The sequence below is a fragment of the Brassica napus genome, unplaced genomic scaffold, assembly GCF_020379485.1.
Source record: "Brassica napus cultivar Da-Ae unplaced genomic scaffold, Da-Ae ScsIHWf_2123;HRSCAF=2775, whole genome shotgun sequence".
Classification (NCBI taxonomy): domain Eukaryota; kingdom Viridiplantae; phylum Streptophyta; class Magnoliopsida; order Brassicales; family Brassicaceae; genus Brassica; species Brassica napus.
In genome coordinates this window covers 10,001-27,216 of record NW_026015535.1, presented here as the reverse complement: position 1 = coordinate 27,216, position 17,216 = coordinate 10,001, and the positions used below count along the sequence as shown (strand labels likewise).

Below are 17,216 nucleotides of genomic sequence, written 5' to 3'. Positions count from 1 at the left end.
TGACTGCATCAAAGATGCACTTGTTAGTACACCTGCAAATTCTGAATTGGCTAGTTGTAAATAGCCCCAGGACTATGGAATAAAGGATTATCCCGGACCTACACCGAGGTATTGACGGTGATTCTCAAATATCACAGAACAGAATGTGATACGATGAGATAGAATGCAATAGAATTTTTTCGGAAGAAAGGGAGGATCTGGACAAAATCGATGAAATGGAAGAAATCGGAGTGAATGGAAAAGACAAAATTAATAAGGATGATGAATTCCACGTTCGAACATACTATAACTATAAAACAGTTTCTGAAAATCGAGATGGAAATAAAGAAAATTCTAATTTAGAATTTTTCAAAATAAAAAAAAAAGAGGATCGTTTTTTATGGTTTGAAAAACCTTTTGTAACTCTAGTTTTCGATTATAAAAGATGGAATAGACCAAATCGATATATAAAAAATGATAAAATTGAAAATACTGTAAGAAATGAAATGTCACAATATTTTTTTTATACATGCCAAAGTGATGGAAAAGAACGAATATCTTTTACATATCCCCCCAACCTTTCAACTTTTTTTGAAATGATACAAAAAAAGATCCCTTCATTTACAACAGAAAAAAAAACCTCGGATCAAGTTTATACTTGTTGGAGTTTGGTCAATGAAGAAAAAAAGGAAAATTTAAAAAACGAATTTTTAAATAGAATTGAAGCTTTAGATAAAAAAGGGTCTATTGAAAATATACTGGAAAAAACAACTCGATTTTGTCATAACGAAACTCAAAAAGAATATTTACCTAAAATTTATGATCCATTTTTACATGGGATTTCGCGCGGAAGAATCAAAAAATTATCTCCGTTCCAAATCATAACCAAAACCTATAAAAAAAAGAATATAAGAGGATCTTGGATAAACAAAATTCATGCTATACTTCTGAAGATTAATTCTCAAAAATTTGAGCAAACAATAGAAAAATTTAAAAGAAAGTCTTTATCAATAGAGAAAAAACTTTATTTTTTTTCCGAACCCCAAGAAGAAAAAATTCAGTCAGAAGAAGAAATAAAAATTTTCAAAATTTTATTTGATGTCGTTATAATTTATAATAATGATCAAACTCTTATAAAAAATTTTATTGATTTCCATGAAATCAATAAACAAGTTCCTCAATGGTCATACAAATTAACAAGTGAATTGGAAGAATTGGAAGCTGAAACTGAAGAAAATATACCAACCGAACCTGGAATTCGTTCAAGAAAAGCAAAACGTGTAGTGGTTTTTACTGATTTAAAAGAACCGCATAACGAGATTTATACTAATCTCAAAGATAATCAAAATTCTGATCAAACAGATGAAATGGCTTTGATCCGTTATTCACAACAATCTGATTTTCGTCGAGAGATAATTAAAGGATCCATGCGTTCCCAAAGGCGTAAAACTGTTATTTGGGAATTTTTGCAAGCAAAAGCACATTCGCCCCTTTTTTTTGATAGAATAGATAAATTTTTTTTTTTTCGTTTGATATATGGGGGCTAAAAAAAAAAATTCTTAGAAATTTCATGTGGAAAAAAAAAATTTTTTTTGATAAAAACGAAGAAGAACAATCAAAAAAAGAAGAACAAAGACGTATAGAAATTGCGGAAACTTGGGATAGCTTCTTATTTGCTCAAATAATAAGAGGTTTTATTTTAGTAACTCAATCTATTCTTAGAAAATATATTATATTACCTTTATTGATAATAATTAAAAATAGCATCCGTATCGTATTATTTCAACTTCCCGAGTGGGAAGAGGATTTAAAGGAGTGGAAACGTGAAATGCATGTTAAATGTACTTATAATGGGGTTCAACTATCCGAAACAGAATTTCCACGAAACTGGTTAACGGATGGTATTCAGATAAAAATCCTATTTCCGTTTTATCTTAAACCTTGGCATAAATATAAATTTCAATCATCTCAGAAGGCTCGACTAAAAAAAACAAAAGGAGAAAAAAATGATTTTCGTTTTTTAACAGTTTGGGGGCTGGAAACTGACCTACCTTTTGGTTCTACCAAACCAAAGCCTTCTTTTTTTAAACCTATTTTTAAAGAATTAAAAAAAAGAATCAAAAAATCCAAAACGAAGTCTTTTCCGGTTTTAAGGATTTTCAAAGAAAGAGCAACAATTTTCCTAAAAGTCGAAAAAGAAATTAAAAACTGGATTATAAAAAACTTGCTTTTTCTAAAAGAAAAAAAAAAAAACCTTTCAAAACGAAATAGAATTCCATTAGTTGGCCCGAGAGAAATATATGAATTAAATGAAACTAAAAAAGATTCAATAATGAGTAATCAGATGATTCATGAACTATCTGTTCAAAAAAAATCGACGGAGTGGCCAAATTCTTCACTCAGCGAAAACAAAATAAAAAATGTGATTGATAAAATAAAGACAATCAGAAATCAAACGAAAAAAATTTCAAAAGAAAAAGAAAAACTAACTAATAGTTGTAACAAACTGTGTTATGATTCTAAAATAATTGAGTCATCAAAAAAAAGTTGGCAGACATTAAAAAAAAAAAAAACTCGATTAATTCGTAAATCTTTTTTTTTTTTTCAATTTTGCGTTGAACAACTGTCTATTTCTATTTTTCTAGGTATTATTAATATTCCAAGAATTACTACACAACTTTTTGTTGATTCAACAAAAAAAATTCTTGATGTATATATTTACAAGAATGAGGAAAATGGAGAAAAAAAAAAAAAAAAAAATACCATTTATTTTATTTCGACTATAAAAAATTTCATATCAAAAAAAAATTTTTTTAGTTATGACTTATGCTCTTTATCACAAGCATATGTATTTTACAAATTATCACAAATTCAAGTTAGTAACTTTTCTAAATTAAAGTCTTTTTTTGAATATAACATATACATAACATCCTTTTTTGTTAAGAATCAAATAAAAGATTTTTTTAAAGAACAAGGAATCTTTCATTATGAATGGAAAGATAAAACCCTTTTAAATTCCGAAATAAATCAATGGAAAAACTGGTTACGAAGTCATTCTCAATATAATTTACCTCAGATTGCATGGGCTAGATTAGTAACCCAAAAATGGAAAAAAAAACTAAACCAAGACTCTCTAGTTCTAAATCCAAGTTTAAACAAAGTGGATTCATACGAAAAAAAAATTTTTGATAATTACAAAAAACAAAATTTTTGTGAGGCTAACTTATTTTTCAATCCAAAACATAAACAGAATTTCAAAAAGGATTCTATATATAATCTTTTTTGCTACAAATCTATTCATTCTACAGAAAAATTTTTTGATATGTCTACAGGCCTAGAAAATTTTTTAATCTCTTGTTTTCTAGAAAAATATAATATTCGCAGTATAGGGGAAATTTTGCATAGAAAATATTTGGATTGGAGAATTCTCAACTTTTGGTTTAGAAAAAAAGTAAATATTGAGCTTGATACTAGGAGTAAAAAAAAATATATTAAAACTAAAGTTAAGAATTATAAAAGAATTTATAAAATAACTAAGACGAGTCTTGCCAATCAAAAAATAAATTTTTTTGATTGGATGGGAATGAATGAAGAAATACTAAATCCTCGTATAACAAATTTTGACTTTTTTTTCTTTCCAGAATTTTTCTTATTTTCTAGTACATATAAAATGAAACCGTGGGTCATACCAATTAAATCACTTCTTTTCAATTTTAATGAAACAAAAAATGTGAATAAACAGATCACCCTAAAGAAAAAAGGTTTTATACCATCAAACGAAAAAAAATTCCTTCGGTTTTTTAATCTAAATAAAGAAGAAAACGAATCAGCAGGTCAAGAAGAGTTTGAATCAGATAAAGAAACAAAAATAAATACGGAATCAGCTCTATCAAAGCAAGAAAAAAATATTGAAGAAAATTATACAGAATCGAAGATAAAAAAACGTAAAAATAAAAAAAAACCAAAAAGCAATACCGAAGCGGAACTTGACTTATTTCTCAAAAGGTATTCGCGTTTTCAATTGCGATGGAATTGTTTTTTTAATCAAAAAATCCTCAATAATGTAAAAGCATACTGTCTCTTGGTTAGACTAAAAAATCCAACCGAGATAACGATATCTTGTATTGAAAGAGGAGAGATGAGCTTAGATATTCTAATGATTGAGAAGAATTTCACTTTTTCAAAATTAATGAAAAAAGGAATATTGATTGTTGAACCTGTTCGTTTGTCTGTAAAAAACGACGGCCAACTTATTATATATAGAACCATCGGGATTTCATTGGTTCATAAAAATAAACAAAAAATAAGTAAAAGATCAAAAAAAAAAAGCTATATTTATAAAAAAAAAAGTTTAAATTTCTTTGTCCCTGAAACTATTCTATCCCCTAAACGACGTAAAGAATTTCGAATTCTAATTTGTTTCAATTTAAAAAAAAAAAATGCAAGGGATAGAAATTCAAAATTTGATACAAATATTCAAAACTTGACCACAGTTTTGAATAAAAAGAAAGATCTTGATAAGGATAAAAAAAACCTAATTAAATTAAAATCCTTTCTTTGGCCCAATTTTCGATTAGAAGATTTAGCTTGTATGAATCGCTATTGGTTTAATACGACTAATGGAAATCATTTCAGTATGATAAGAATACACATGTATACGCGATTTCAAATGCATTAATGGTAGATCCTTTTTACTATATTTTGACTATATATATAGTATTAAGTTACGGTATATGAACAATATATAATATAAGTTACGGTATATGAAAACAATTGGATGCACAAATGTGAGGGATTTTTTTTAATTCAATCTTTATACATGAGATTCATTGAATTAATGACATAGATACCACTCAGAGCGAATTCATAAATAAATTTTTAAAATCCTCCTTTTTTAGATCGAAATTTAAACTTTTTTTTTATAAAATTAAGAATTAATAAGTTGATAATTAAATTCGGATCCTTGTACAAAAAAACTACCATTATTATTACTGATCAGTAAAATTCATATCTTTCAATTCATATTAAAAAGGGAAGGATTTCTTTTTATGATAAAAAATACATTCATTTCATTTCAAGAAAAAAAAGAAGAAAGCAAGGGATCTGTTGAATTTCAAGTAGTCAGTTTCACTAATAAGATACGAAGACTTACTTCACATTTGGAATTGCACAGAAAAGATTATTTATCTCAGAGAGGTCTACGAAAAATTCTGGGAAAACGTCAACGACTGCTGGCTTATTTGTCAAAAAAAAATAGAGTACGTTATAAAGAATTAATTAATCAGTTGAATATTCGGGAATTAAAAACTCGTTAAATTCCAAAATTGTGAATTAGTTAATTTTTTAGATCTTGAATTTTTGAATAAACTTCTTTTTCAGCAATCTAATTCATACCAGAACGAATCAAGGAAAAACTTATGAAGAGACCAGTTACAGGAAAAGATCTTATGATAGTCAATATGGGACCTCACCACCCATCCATGCACGGTGTTCTTCGCTTAATTGTTACTCTAGACGGTGAGGATGTTGTTGATTGTGAACCCATATTGGGTTATTTACACAGAGGAATGGAAAAAATTGCAGAAAACCGAGCAATTATACAATATTTACCTTATGTAACGCGGTGGGATTATTTAGCTACTATGTTTACAGAAGCAATAACAGTAAACGGACCCGAACAATTAGGAAATATTCAAGTTCCTAAAAGAGCCAGCTATATCAGAGTAATTATGCTAGAATTGAGTCGTATAGCTTCTCATCTGTTATGGCTTGGCCCTTTTATGGCAGATATTGGGGCACAGACTCCCTTTTTCTATATTTTCAGAGAACGAGAATTTGTATATGATCTATTCGAAGCTGCCACCGGTATGAGAATGATGCATAATTTTTTTCGTATTGGAGGAATAGCGGCGGATTTACCTTATGGTTGGATAGATAAATGCTTGGATTTTTGTGATTATTTTTTAACAGAGGTTGTTGAATATCAAAAACTTATTACACGAAATCCTATTTTTTTAGAACGAGTTGAAGGCGTTGGGATTATTGGTGGGGAAGAAGCAATAAATTGGGGTTTATCCGGACCAATGTTACGCGCATCCGGAATACCATGGGATCTTCGTAAAGTTGATCGTTATGAGTCTTACGATGAATTTGAATGGGAAATTCAGTGGCAAAAACAAGGAGATTCATTAGCTCGTTATTTAGTACGACTTAGCGAAATGACAGAATCCATCAAAATTATTCAACAGGCTCTGGAAGGACTTCCGGGGGGTCCCTATGAAAATTTAGAAAGCAGAGGCTTTGATAAAAAAAGGAATCCAGAGTGGAATGATTTTGAATATCGATTCATTAGTAAAAAACCTTCCCCTACTTTTGAATTATCGAAACAAGAACTTTACGTAAGAGTTGAAGCTCCAAAAGGGGAATTGGGAATTTTTCTCATAGGAGATCAAAGTGGTTTTCCTTGGAGATGGAAAATCCGACCGCCGGGTTTTATTAATTTGCAAATTCTTCCTGAACTAGTTAAAAGAATGAAATTGGCTGATATTATGACGATACTCGGTAGCATAGATATAATTATGGGAGAAGTTGATCGTTAAAATGATAATTTATGCAACAGAAGTACAAACAATAAATTCTTTTCTTAGATTGGAATCTTTAAAAGAGGTCTATGGACTCATATGGATATTTGTCCCTATATTTTCTCTTGTATTGGGAATCATAACTGGTGTACTAGTAATTGTGTGGTTAGAAAGAGAAATATCTGCAGGGATACAACAACGTATTGGACCTGAATACGCCGGCCCGTTAGGAATTCTTCAAGCTTTAGCCGACGGGACAAAACTACTTTTCAAAGAAGATCTTCGTCCATCTAGAGGAAATACTCCTTTATTTAGTATTGGACCATCTATAGCAGTTATCTCTATTTTACTAAGTTATTCAGTAATTCCTTTTAGCAATCACCTTGTTTTAGCGGATCTCAATATCGGTATTTTTTTATGGATTGCCATCTCAAGTGTTGCTCCGATCGGACTTCTTATGTCAGGATATGGATCAAATAATAAATATTCTTTTTTAGGTGGTCTGCGAGCTGCTGCTCAAGCGATTAGTTATGAAATACCATTAACTCTATGTGTTTTATCAATATCTCTACGTGCGATTCGTTGAAACAGAAAGGTTTATTCCGTTTCTTCTAGATAAAAAAAAAATGAAAAAAAAAACGGAATATATATATTTATCTTTCGGGTTTATCTTAATAAAAGGAATTTGAATTTGATAGTTATATATGAGTGAAAAAAAACTGCTCAGAAATTAGCAGTAAAAAGAAAAATTAAGTCTCATTTCCTATGTACAAAGGTTAAATGGAAATAAACGTAAGCGTAAGAATCGCTTTACCCCAAGGTTGGTTGATTAGTCAGCCGGGCTTGAAGCGGGTTAAAAAAAATATTAACCGTATGACGTTTTCACTATCAGTTATATAAATTACTATACATATACATATATTACAAAGTGATCGGCAATTAGGTAAAAACGCGTGGATGGTTAGAAACACCAAAATACACAAAGAATTTGTAATAGAGATTAACCAAATTGAAAAGGATATTTATGCATAACATAAGATAACAAAAAAAGAAGGTTAATTGGGGCTTGAAATTTGTAGAAATTATCAGGCAGTACTCCCCAAGATTCCGATTCAGAGTATGCTCCCATCCACCGATAAATGTAATGACTATCAGAAACGAAATAATCCTTTATTTTTTTTTAAGTCCACCTACTTTTTTTCTAAAAAAGAAAGAAAGAAGAATAGGAACGAAACAAGTATATTTTTTTTTATAGATTTCGAAAATAAAATAGAATTTCTATCATGAATAAGAAACTAATAGGATGTTTAATTCTTTTTCGTAATTGAAAAACACGACGGGCTGAAAAACCTAGGTTTAGTTTTACAAGGGGTGCTTTATTAAAGGATTAAGTTATTACTCAACAAATAGAAATTAAAATTTGTAAAGGATGAGATGAATTCCGAAGCGCGTTTTTTAGTTTTAGAATTTGAGCAGACAGAATTCCATTGGTATAATTCGGGACCCCAGATATATTTCTATTTAATCCATTTTAGAACACATCATATCCATCTAAATAATACTAATCTGGTCCTTATATTTATTTACGGCCCCCGAGGAGCCGTATGAGGCGAAAACCTCATGTACGGTTTTGTAATAGCGGTGAGAATAGTAATGTTATCACCGACTAGGATTATCTAACAGTTTAAGTACAGTTGATATAGTTGAGGCACAATCAAAATATGGTTTTTGGGGATGGAATTTGTGGCGTCAACCTATAGGTTTTATCATTTTTCTAATTTCTTCCCTAGCAGAATGCGAGAGGTTACCTTTTGATTTACCAGAAGCGGAAGAAGAATTAATAGCAGGTTATCAAACTGAATATTCCGGTATCAAATTTGGTTTATTTTATGTTGCTTCTTATCTAAATCTATTAATTTCCTCATTATTTGTAACAGTTCTATACTTAGGCGGTTGGAATATTTCTATTCCGTATATATCTATGCTGGAGCTATTTGAAAAGGATCAAATTTTTGGAACAACAATTGGTATCTTTATTACATTAGCTAAAACTTATTTGTTCTTGTTCATTTCTATCGCAACCAGATGGACTTTACCTAGGCTAAGAATGGATCAACTATTAAATCTTGGATGGAAATTTCTTTTACCGATTTCCCTTGGTAATCTATTATTAACAACTTCTTTCCAACTCTTTTCACTCTAAATTGAAAATCAATCCAAGATATTCATTACTTGTTTTAAACAAGAGAAAGAAACAAAGATCAAATTATTCATAGATAATTACAATATGCTTCCTATGATAACCGGGTTCATGAATTATGGTCAACAAACCCTACGAGCTGCAAGGTATATTGGTCAGGGTTTCATGATTACCTTATCCCACACAAATCGTTTACCTGTAACTATTCAATATCCCTATGAAAAATTAATAACATCAGAACGTTTCCGCGGTCGAATCCATTTCGAATTTGATAAATGCATTGCTTGTGAAGTATGTGTTCGAGTATGTCCTATAGATCTGCCGGTTGTTGATTGGAAATTGGAAACTAATATTCGAAAAAAACGATTGCTTAATTACAGTATTGATTTTGGAATTTGTATATTTTGTGGTAATTGTGTTGAGTATTGTCCAACAAATTGTTTGTCAATGACTGAAGAATATGAGTTTTCAACTTATGATCGTCACGAGTTGAATTATAATCAAATCGCTTTGGGGCGTTTACCAATGTCAGTAATTGACGATTATACTATTCGAACAATTTTGAATTCACCTCAAACAAAAAATGGGTAAACCCATTAATTTTATTAAAAAAAGAATGCAAAACTGTTGAATTATATTATATAAAGAATTTAATTAAAAACTTGTATTTATAGAATAATATTAAGTATTAAGGCTCATCCTTTTAATATAATATTTTCGTAATTATTATCTTGCTTGAAATAGATAGGTTGAAAATATTAGAATAAAAAAGCGAAACTGTCTAATAATTGTATCTACATCAATTAATATTCATTAGATTCTAATTTCACTCTATTAGAAACATATTAAAAAAAAATTCCCCGGTTAAATTAATAAGGTCATGAAAAGGATTTCTATTTTTTCTTTTTTTAATAATATAATGGATTTGCCTGGAAAAATACATGATTTTCTTTTAGTTTTTCTGGGATCTGGTCTTCTAGTAGGAGGTCTGGGAGTGGTATTACTTCCTAACCCAATATTTTCAGCCTTTTCCTTAGGATTTGTTCTTGTTTGTATATCTTTATTGTATATTCTAGCAAATTCCCATTTTGTAGCTGCTGCACAACTCCTTATTTACGTGGGAGCCATAAATGTTTTAATCATATTTGCTGTGATGTTCATGAATGATTCCGAATATTCCATAGATTTCAATCTGTGGACTGTTGGGAATGGGATTACTTCAGTGGTTTGTACAACTATTCTTTTTTCATTAATTTCTACTATTCTCGATACGTCATGGTACGGGGTTATTTGGACTACAAGATTAAACCAGATTTTAGAACAAGATTTAATAAGTAATAGTCAACAAATAGGAATTCATTTATCAACAGATTTTTTTCTTCCATTTGAACTCATTTCAATAATTCTTTTAGTTGCTTTGATAGGTGCAATTTCTGTGGCTCGTCAATAAAAAAGGTTCCAATTAGTAAAGACCAAAGAAAACTTTGTGTTTGTGTATGTTATGATATTTTTTTCCGTTCATTCAATTTGATTGAATACTATTTCATTTTTTAAATATAAATTTTTATATTTTATATATATTTGAAATTTTTTCCCTAATATAGTTTTTATTCGTACTTTGTTGTTATATTCTAGTTGATTGAATCCGGTGAATTGTTTTTATTATTCATATTGATAATGAATCAAAATTGATAAGGAGTTGCTCAATGATACTCGAACATGTACTTGTTTTGAGTGCCTATTTATTTTTGATTGGTCTTTATGGATTGATCACGAGTCGAAATATGGTTAGGGCTCTTATGTGCCTTGAACTTATACTCAATGCAGTTAATATGAATCTCGTAACATTTGCTGATTTTTTTGATAATTCCCAACTAAAAGGGGATATTTTCTGCATTTTTGTTATAGCAATTGCAGCCGCTGAAGCAGCTATTGGATTAGCTATAGTCTCGTCAATTTATCGTAACAGAAAATCAACTCGCATCAACCAATCGACCTTATTAAATAAGTAGCATAAATCAAAAAATTATAGGTTTAAATTTGCATATATGATAGGTTATGACTTACTAGATTAAATTTGTGAAAATTTAAGAAATCAAAGTATTTTAGCCCCATTTTTTACCAATTGAGCCAGAATTCATTAAAAAATTCTATTAAAAGAAATCATTGCTTCATCTAGTATTTTAATTTAATATATCATTTAGTTATAAGTTTACTAGATTGAAAATTTATGACATTAAAAAAACTATAGATCCTATGTCACATTCAGTAAAAATTTATGATACCTGTATAGGATGTACTCAGTGTGTCCGAGCATGTCCTACAGACGTATTAGAAATGATACCTTGGGATGGATGTAAAGCTAAGCAAATAGCTTCTGCCCCAAGAACCGAGGATTGTGTTGGTTGTAAGAGATGTGAATCTGCCTGTCCAACGGATTTTTTGAGCGTTCGAGTTTATTTATGGCATGAAACAACTCGAAGCATGGGTCTAGCTTATTAATACGTTACCGAAAACCTGATTTGAATAAATTTGGAATACATTTTATTTTTTTTATTGACAAGTACTCGTACTCAAAAAAGTTCAATTATATTTTTTTATTTATATATTTTTTTGAGTACGCGTTCTTTGGACCTGGTGTATCTTGTCTTTACCACGAATGATTTTCCTTGGTTAACAATAATTGTTGTTTTTCCAATATCTGCCGGTTCATTAATGTTATTTCTCCCGCATAGGGGAAATAAAGTTAATAAGTGGTATACTATATGCATTTGTATCTTAGAACTTCTTCTAACGACTTACGCTTTTTGTTATAATTTTAAACTGGACGATCCATTAATTCAACTGTCCGAAGATTATAAATGGATCAATCTTTTTGATTTTTATTGGAGACTGGGAATAGATGGACTTTCTATAGGAACGATTTTACTGACCGGATTTATTACTACTTTAGCTACTTTAGCGGCTTTTCCAGTTACTCGGGATTCCCGATTATTCTATTTCCTGATGTTAGCAATGTACAGCGGCCAAATAGGATCGTTTTCTTCTCGGGATATTTTACTTTTTTTCATCATGTGGGAATTAGAATTAATTCCCGTTTATCTCCTTTTATCCATGTGGGGTGGAAAGAAACGTTTGTATTCAGCTACAAAATTTATTTTATACACTGCAGGAAGTTCTATTTTTTTATTAATAGGAGTTTTAGGTATAAGTTTATATGGTTCGAACGAACCAACATTAAATTTAGAACTATTAGGGAATCAAGCCTATCCGGTCACACTCGAAATACTCTTTTATATTGGATTTCTTATTGCTTTTGCCGTCAAATCACCGATTATACCTTTACATACTTGGTTACCTGACACCCACGGCGAGGCACATTACAGTACCTGTATGCTTCTCGCTGGAATCTTATTAAAAATGGGAGCATATGGATTGGTTCGAATCAATATGGAATTATTACCTCACGCTCATTCTATGTTTTCTCCTTGGTTGATGGTAGTCGGTACAATCCAAATAATTTATGCAGCTTCAACATCTCCCGGTCAACGTAATTTAAAAAAGAGAATAGCCTATTCTTCTGTATCTCATATGGGTTTTATAATTATAGGTATTGGTTCTATAACGGATCCTGGGCTTAATGGAGCTATTTTACAAATAATCTCTCATGGATTTATTGGCGCTGCACTTTTTTTCTTGGCAGGAACTAGTTATGATAGAATCCGGCTTGTTTATCTTGATGAAATGGGTGGAATGGCTATCTCCATTCCAAAGATATTTACAATGTTCACTATCTTATCGATGGCTTCCCTTGCATTACCGGGCATGAGTGGTTTTGTTGCCGAATTAATCGTTTTTTTTGGAATAATTACCAGCCAAAAATATTTCTTAATTTCAAAAATTTTAATTATTTTTGTAATGGCAATTGGAATGATATTAACTCCTATATATTTATTATCTATGTCACGTCAAATGTTCTATGGATACAAGTTAATTAATGCCAAAAACTTTTCTTTTTTTGATTCTGGACCCCGAGAGTTATTTCTTTCAATCTCTATTCTTCTACCCATAATTGGTATTGGGATTTATCCTGATTTTGTGCTCTCATTAGCAAGTGACAAGGTCGAATCCATTTTATCTAATTATTTTTATGGATAGTTTTCAGGAAATAAAAAAAAACATTAAATTGAATTATAATAAGAAGTCTTTGCTTTTTGTATTGTGAGAACCTTTTGAATCATTGTACTACTTGATTCAAAAGGTTCTTGATGATTTACTACTAAAACTAAATTAGATTTCTTAACTTAGATGAAGTTATATATAGATGCTATTTTTTTTATTTGGATTCTTTTCTTTTTTTGTTAATGTTTTAGTTAATTCGATGTAAATGAACCATAACTATGTAAACCTATTCCTAAAAGATTGACGCCAAAATAGCATATCCAAATTAAAAGAAAACCTAGCGAAGCCACAATTGCAGAATTTATACCTCGAGCATTCCTATTTGTTTTAATATGTAAATAAATTGCGAAGATGGTCCAAGTAATAAATGCCCAGGTTTCTTTCGGATCCCAATTCCAATATGAACCCCATGTTTCATTAGCCCATACAGCTCCTGAAAGAATGCCGACGGTTAAAAAGATAAATCCGAGACTAATAATACGAAAACTCCAATAATCTAATTGTTCAATCAATTGATACCTATAATAATTTCTAGAAAAACTAAAATTAATATTTTGTTGTAGTAAAATAGAATTTCTTTCATTTATGTAGTAAAGTACATCAAAAGAAAATAATTCATTTAATAACATTTTATTTTTCATATTCTTTTTCCAAAAAGTAGATCCGACCTTGCGAAATGTAATGACTAGAAGAGCTATTGATAATAATGATCCGCATAACAGAGCGCCATAGCCTAATATCATCATACTTACGTGCATCATTAACCACTGGGACTGGAGAGCTGGTACTAATATTGCAGACTGAGGCATGTTGTTTAAAAGACCTGAAGTAGCAAAACCCTGAATAAAAATAGCACTTGGCGCAGTTATTGCGTTTAAGTGATTTTTTTTTTTTTTATTAAAATAGGAAACTATATGAATAATTGCAAAAGCCCATGAAAGAAAAATTAATGATTCATATAAATTGCTTAATGGAAAATGTCCTGAATAAATCCAACGCGTAAATAATAATCCTGTTATACCAAAAAACGTAATTACGATTCCTTTATCTGATGAATCAAAAAATCCTATGATTTCATCTAAATTAACTAATAAAGTTAAAAAATAAATTAGTAGTACAATTGAAACGACCGAAAAAGATATATGAGTTAATATATGCTCTAAAATTGAAAAAATCATAAAAAATTTGTTAAAAATTAATAAATTAATACTAGGTTTTACCCGATTTTAGAAAACAAGTCGGGTATTAATTTGATTATAAAACTTATAATATCTCTTTTATAAGATCTTATGCCGCTACTCGGACTCGAACCGAGATGCTCTAGCACTGCTTCCTAAGAGCAGCGTGTCTACCAATTTCACCATAGCGGCAACTTGTTCAAAATAATACTAACAAGTTTTTACTCAATCGTCGAGATTCAAATTTTAAATAAAGAAGCTAATTTAATGGAATTTAAAATTGATTTTATTACTAAAAAAATGCTTTTTCTAAAAATTAAAACTTCTCCAAAATCCTTAGAAATTTTAACTAAAATTTGCCTAAGTTGCTCAAGAAAAATGAAAAACAACAATTGTCAAAATATCTATTTTCATGCATCTTTTTATATTGTACAAACATAATATTTTTTGATCGCTTAAAAAAAATATCATATATTATTACTTATTAGTATCTAATATTCACTTAATCGTGGATAGATACTTTTATAACTTTGATTCCAAGTAAAGAATATAAGAATTAAGAGAAATAATAATTCCTAAAGGTATAAAGTGAAAAATTTTTGACTTAAATTAATTTAAAGAACCTGTTGATTTCGCTAAAAGATCTTGTATTTCCTAGTTAAGAGGAAATACAAGATCTTTATTTATTTTTTTATTGATGGGGAAAGTAATAACCCCCCCTTTTTTTTACAAAATCAATAGGAATCTTTCGTATATTTCGTATATATATATATTATCTTTTTTTTTTTTTTTTTGGTTCCTATAGATTTTTTTAATTTATATGTATTCTAAAAAATTGGTTTTTACGTTAGGCTAATTCTAATGATTCTAGTGTTTTTTATTTATTTTGTTGTACAAAAAAACTTTTTGAATTACCTGTAGAAAGCGATTTCCCTAAGGAAAAAGCTTTCAACGATGTCCAATATCCCTTCCTTTTCCAAATTTTTTTACGAATACGCTTTTTCGAGATAGAAGTACGTTTTTTTGGAACTGCCATTCAAAAATGAAAAAAGTTTTTCAGTGGTATAATTGGATGTCAAAGACATTTATTATTCTATTCTTTCGTACTCCATATTGAGTAATTTTTTTCTTTCAAATTTTATTATATATTATTTTTCAAACAAAACAGACATTCAAAAGTTTAAAACCCAACTATTTTTTCCCTTTTTCTTGAAAAATTTTTTGTATTTAACGTTTTAAATCCGTATAAGAGTGCTCATTTAATTAATCTATACTGATAGATTTAGATTATATTAGAAAAAATTTTATTAAATTTCTTCACTTCATATGTAAAAAAAAATATCGATTATAATAATATTTCTTGAAAAAAAAAAGCTCACTTAGTGTACTGGAAGACAATCACTAAATTCCATAATTCAATAATAATTCTAAATAATCAAACCCAAATAACTTTTTTTTATACTTAATATTAAGTATTTTTTTGTCGTGTAAATCTTTGTTCTATTCTTAATATATGTATATAAATTATTGTAATACGGAATTATAATTCACTTTTTCTGTATCTGCATAAAATCAAAATTTTTTTTAGTAGTAAAAAAAAAAAAAGACAAATCGTTTTTTTTACAGTAACTTAGTAATATTAGTTAATAACTTCTAATTTTTTGATTTGAATATATTTCTTTTCAAAGGTTTATGAAGGATTATACTAATTCGAAAAAATTTCTATTTAAGTTTGAAAAAATGCGCTTTTTTATTATCCCCTTTGAAAAAAATATATATATATACAAACCAGTGAATAAGAAATAATAAATTTAAGAATAAAATAAAAAGGGTTTTTTATTTTATGGAACATACATATCAATATTCATGGATCATCCCTTTCATTCCACTTCCAGTACCTATTTTACTCGGAGCTGGACTTCTACTTTTTCCGACAGCAACAAAAAACCTTCGACGTATGTGGACGTTTCTGAGTATTTTTTTGTTAAGTATAGTTATGATCTTTTCGCTCTATCTATCTATTCAACAAATTTTTCTAAGTTGCATTCATCAAAATGTATGGTCTTGGACCATAAATAATGAATTTTCTTTTGAGTTCGGTTACTTTATTGATCCACTTACTTCTATTATGTCAATATTAATTACAACTGTTGGAATTTTGGTTCTGATTTATAGTGATAATTATATGTCTCATGATCAAGGATATCTGAGGTTTTTTGCTTATATGGGTTTTTTTAATACTTCAATGTTAGGATTAGTTACTAGTTCTAATTTGATCCAAGTTTATTTTTTTTGGGAATTAGTTGGAATGTGTTCGTATTTATTAATAGGTTTTTGGTTCACACGACCTATTGCAGCGAATGCCTGTCAAAAAGCTTTTGTAACCAATCGTGTAGGGGATTTTGGTTTATTATTAGGAATTTTAGGTCTTTATTGGATAACTGGCAGTTTCGAATTTCAAGATTTGTTCGAAATATTCAATAATTTAATATTAAATAATAGAATAAATCTCTTATTCCTTACTTTGTGTGCATTTCTATTATTTGTGGGTCCTATTGCTAAATCTGCACAATTTCCTCTTCATGTATGGTTGCCGGATGCCATGGAGGGCCCTACTCCTATTTCGGCTCTTATACATGCTGCTACTATGGTAGCAGCGGGAATTTTTCTTGTAGCTCGTCTTCTTCCTCTTTTTATAGTTATCCCTTCTATAATGTATATAATATCTTTGATAGGTATAATAACAGTACTCTTAGGAGCCACTTTAGCTCTTGCTCAAAAAGATATTAAGAGAGGTTTAGCCTATTCTACAATGTCTCAACTGGGTTATATGATGTTAGCTCTAGGTATGGGGTCTTATAGATCCGCTTTATTTCATTTGATTACTCATGCTTATTCGAAAGCTTTGTTGTTTTTAGGATCTGGATCCATTATTCATTCAATGGAAGCTATAGTTGGCTATTCTCCTGATAAAAGTCAGAATATGATTCTTATGGGTGGTTTGACAAAACATGTGCCGATTACAAAAACTGCCTTTTTAGTAGGAACACTCTCACTTTGTGGTATTCCCCCCCTTGCTTGTTTTTGGTCTAAAGA

At 29.4% G+C, this 17,216-nt stretch overlaps 4 protein-coding genes across 4 annotated transcripts; all 4 read left to right on the top strand.

Moving 5' to 3' along the window:
• Positions 1-215: 215 nt before the first annotated feature.
• LOC125600110 (protein TIC 214-like) lies at positions 216-2,818 on the top strand. The gene has a single exon (XM_048773040.1). It carries the CDS (start codon positions 216-218, stop codon positions 1,524-1,526), a length of 1,311 nt encoding a protein of 436 aa, XP_048628997.1. The 3' UTR covers positions 1,527-2,818.
• On the top strand, positions 1,550-12,924 carry LOC125600109 (protein TIC 214-like). The gene has a single exon (XM_048773039.1). The coding sequence runs from the start codon at positions 1,550-1,552 to the stop codon at positions 4,655-4,657; it is 3,108 nt and encodes a 1,035-aa protein (XP_048628996.1). The 3' UTR covers positions 4,658-12,924.
• LOC125600113 (NAD(P)H-quinone oxidoreductase subunit 1, chloroplastic) lies at positions 5,396-12,924 on the top strand. Its single transcript, XM_048773043.1, has 2 exons — positions 5,396-7,132; positions 8,234-12,924. Exons 1-2 carry the CDS (start codon positions 6,580-6,582, stop codon positions 8,761-8,763), a joined length of 1,083 nt encoding a protein of 360 aa, XP_048629000.1. The 5' UTR covers positions 5,396-6,579; the 3' UTR covers positions 8,764-12,924.
• Positions 5,397-12,924, top strand: LOC125600111 (NAD(P)H-quinone oxidoreductase subunit H, chloroplastic). Its single transcript, XM_048773041.1, has one exon. The coding sequence runs from the start codon at positions 5,397-5,399 to the stop codon at positions 6,576-6,578; it is 1,182 nt and encodes a 393-aa protein (XP_048628998.1). The 3' UTR covers positions 6,579-12,924.
• Positions 12,925-17,216: the final 4,292 nt, after the last annotated feature.

What these genes read in the sequence shown, in the direction of transcription:
- LOC125600110 (XM_048773040.1), top strand. Translation starts at nt 216, where the DNA reads ATGGAAGAAATCGGAGTGAATGGAAAAGACAAAATTAATAAGGATGAT.
- LOC125600109 (XM_048773039.1), top strand. Translation starts at nt 1,550, where the DNA reads ATGTGGAAAAAAAAAATTTTTTTTGATAAAAACGAAGAAGAACAATCA.
- LOC125600111 (XM_048773041.1), top strand. Translation starts at nt 5,397, where the DNA reads ATGAAGAGACCAGTTACAGGAAAAGATCTTATGATAGTCAATATGGGA.
- LOC125600113 (XM_048773043.1), top strand. Translation starts at nt 6,580, where the DNA reads ATGATAATTTATGCAACAGAAGTACAAACAATAAATTCTTTTCTTAGA. An exon ending in TGTTTTATCAATATCTCTAC is followed by an intron (nt 7,133 to 8,233) that starts GTGCGATTCGTT and finishes ACCGACTAGGAT; the next exon opens with TATCTAACAGTTTAAGTACA.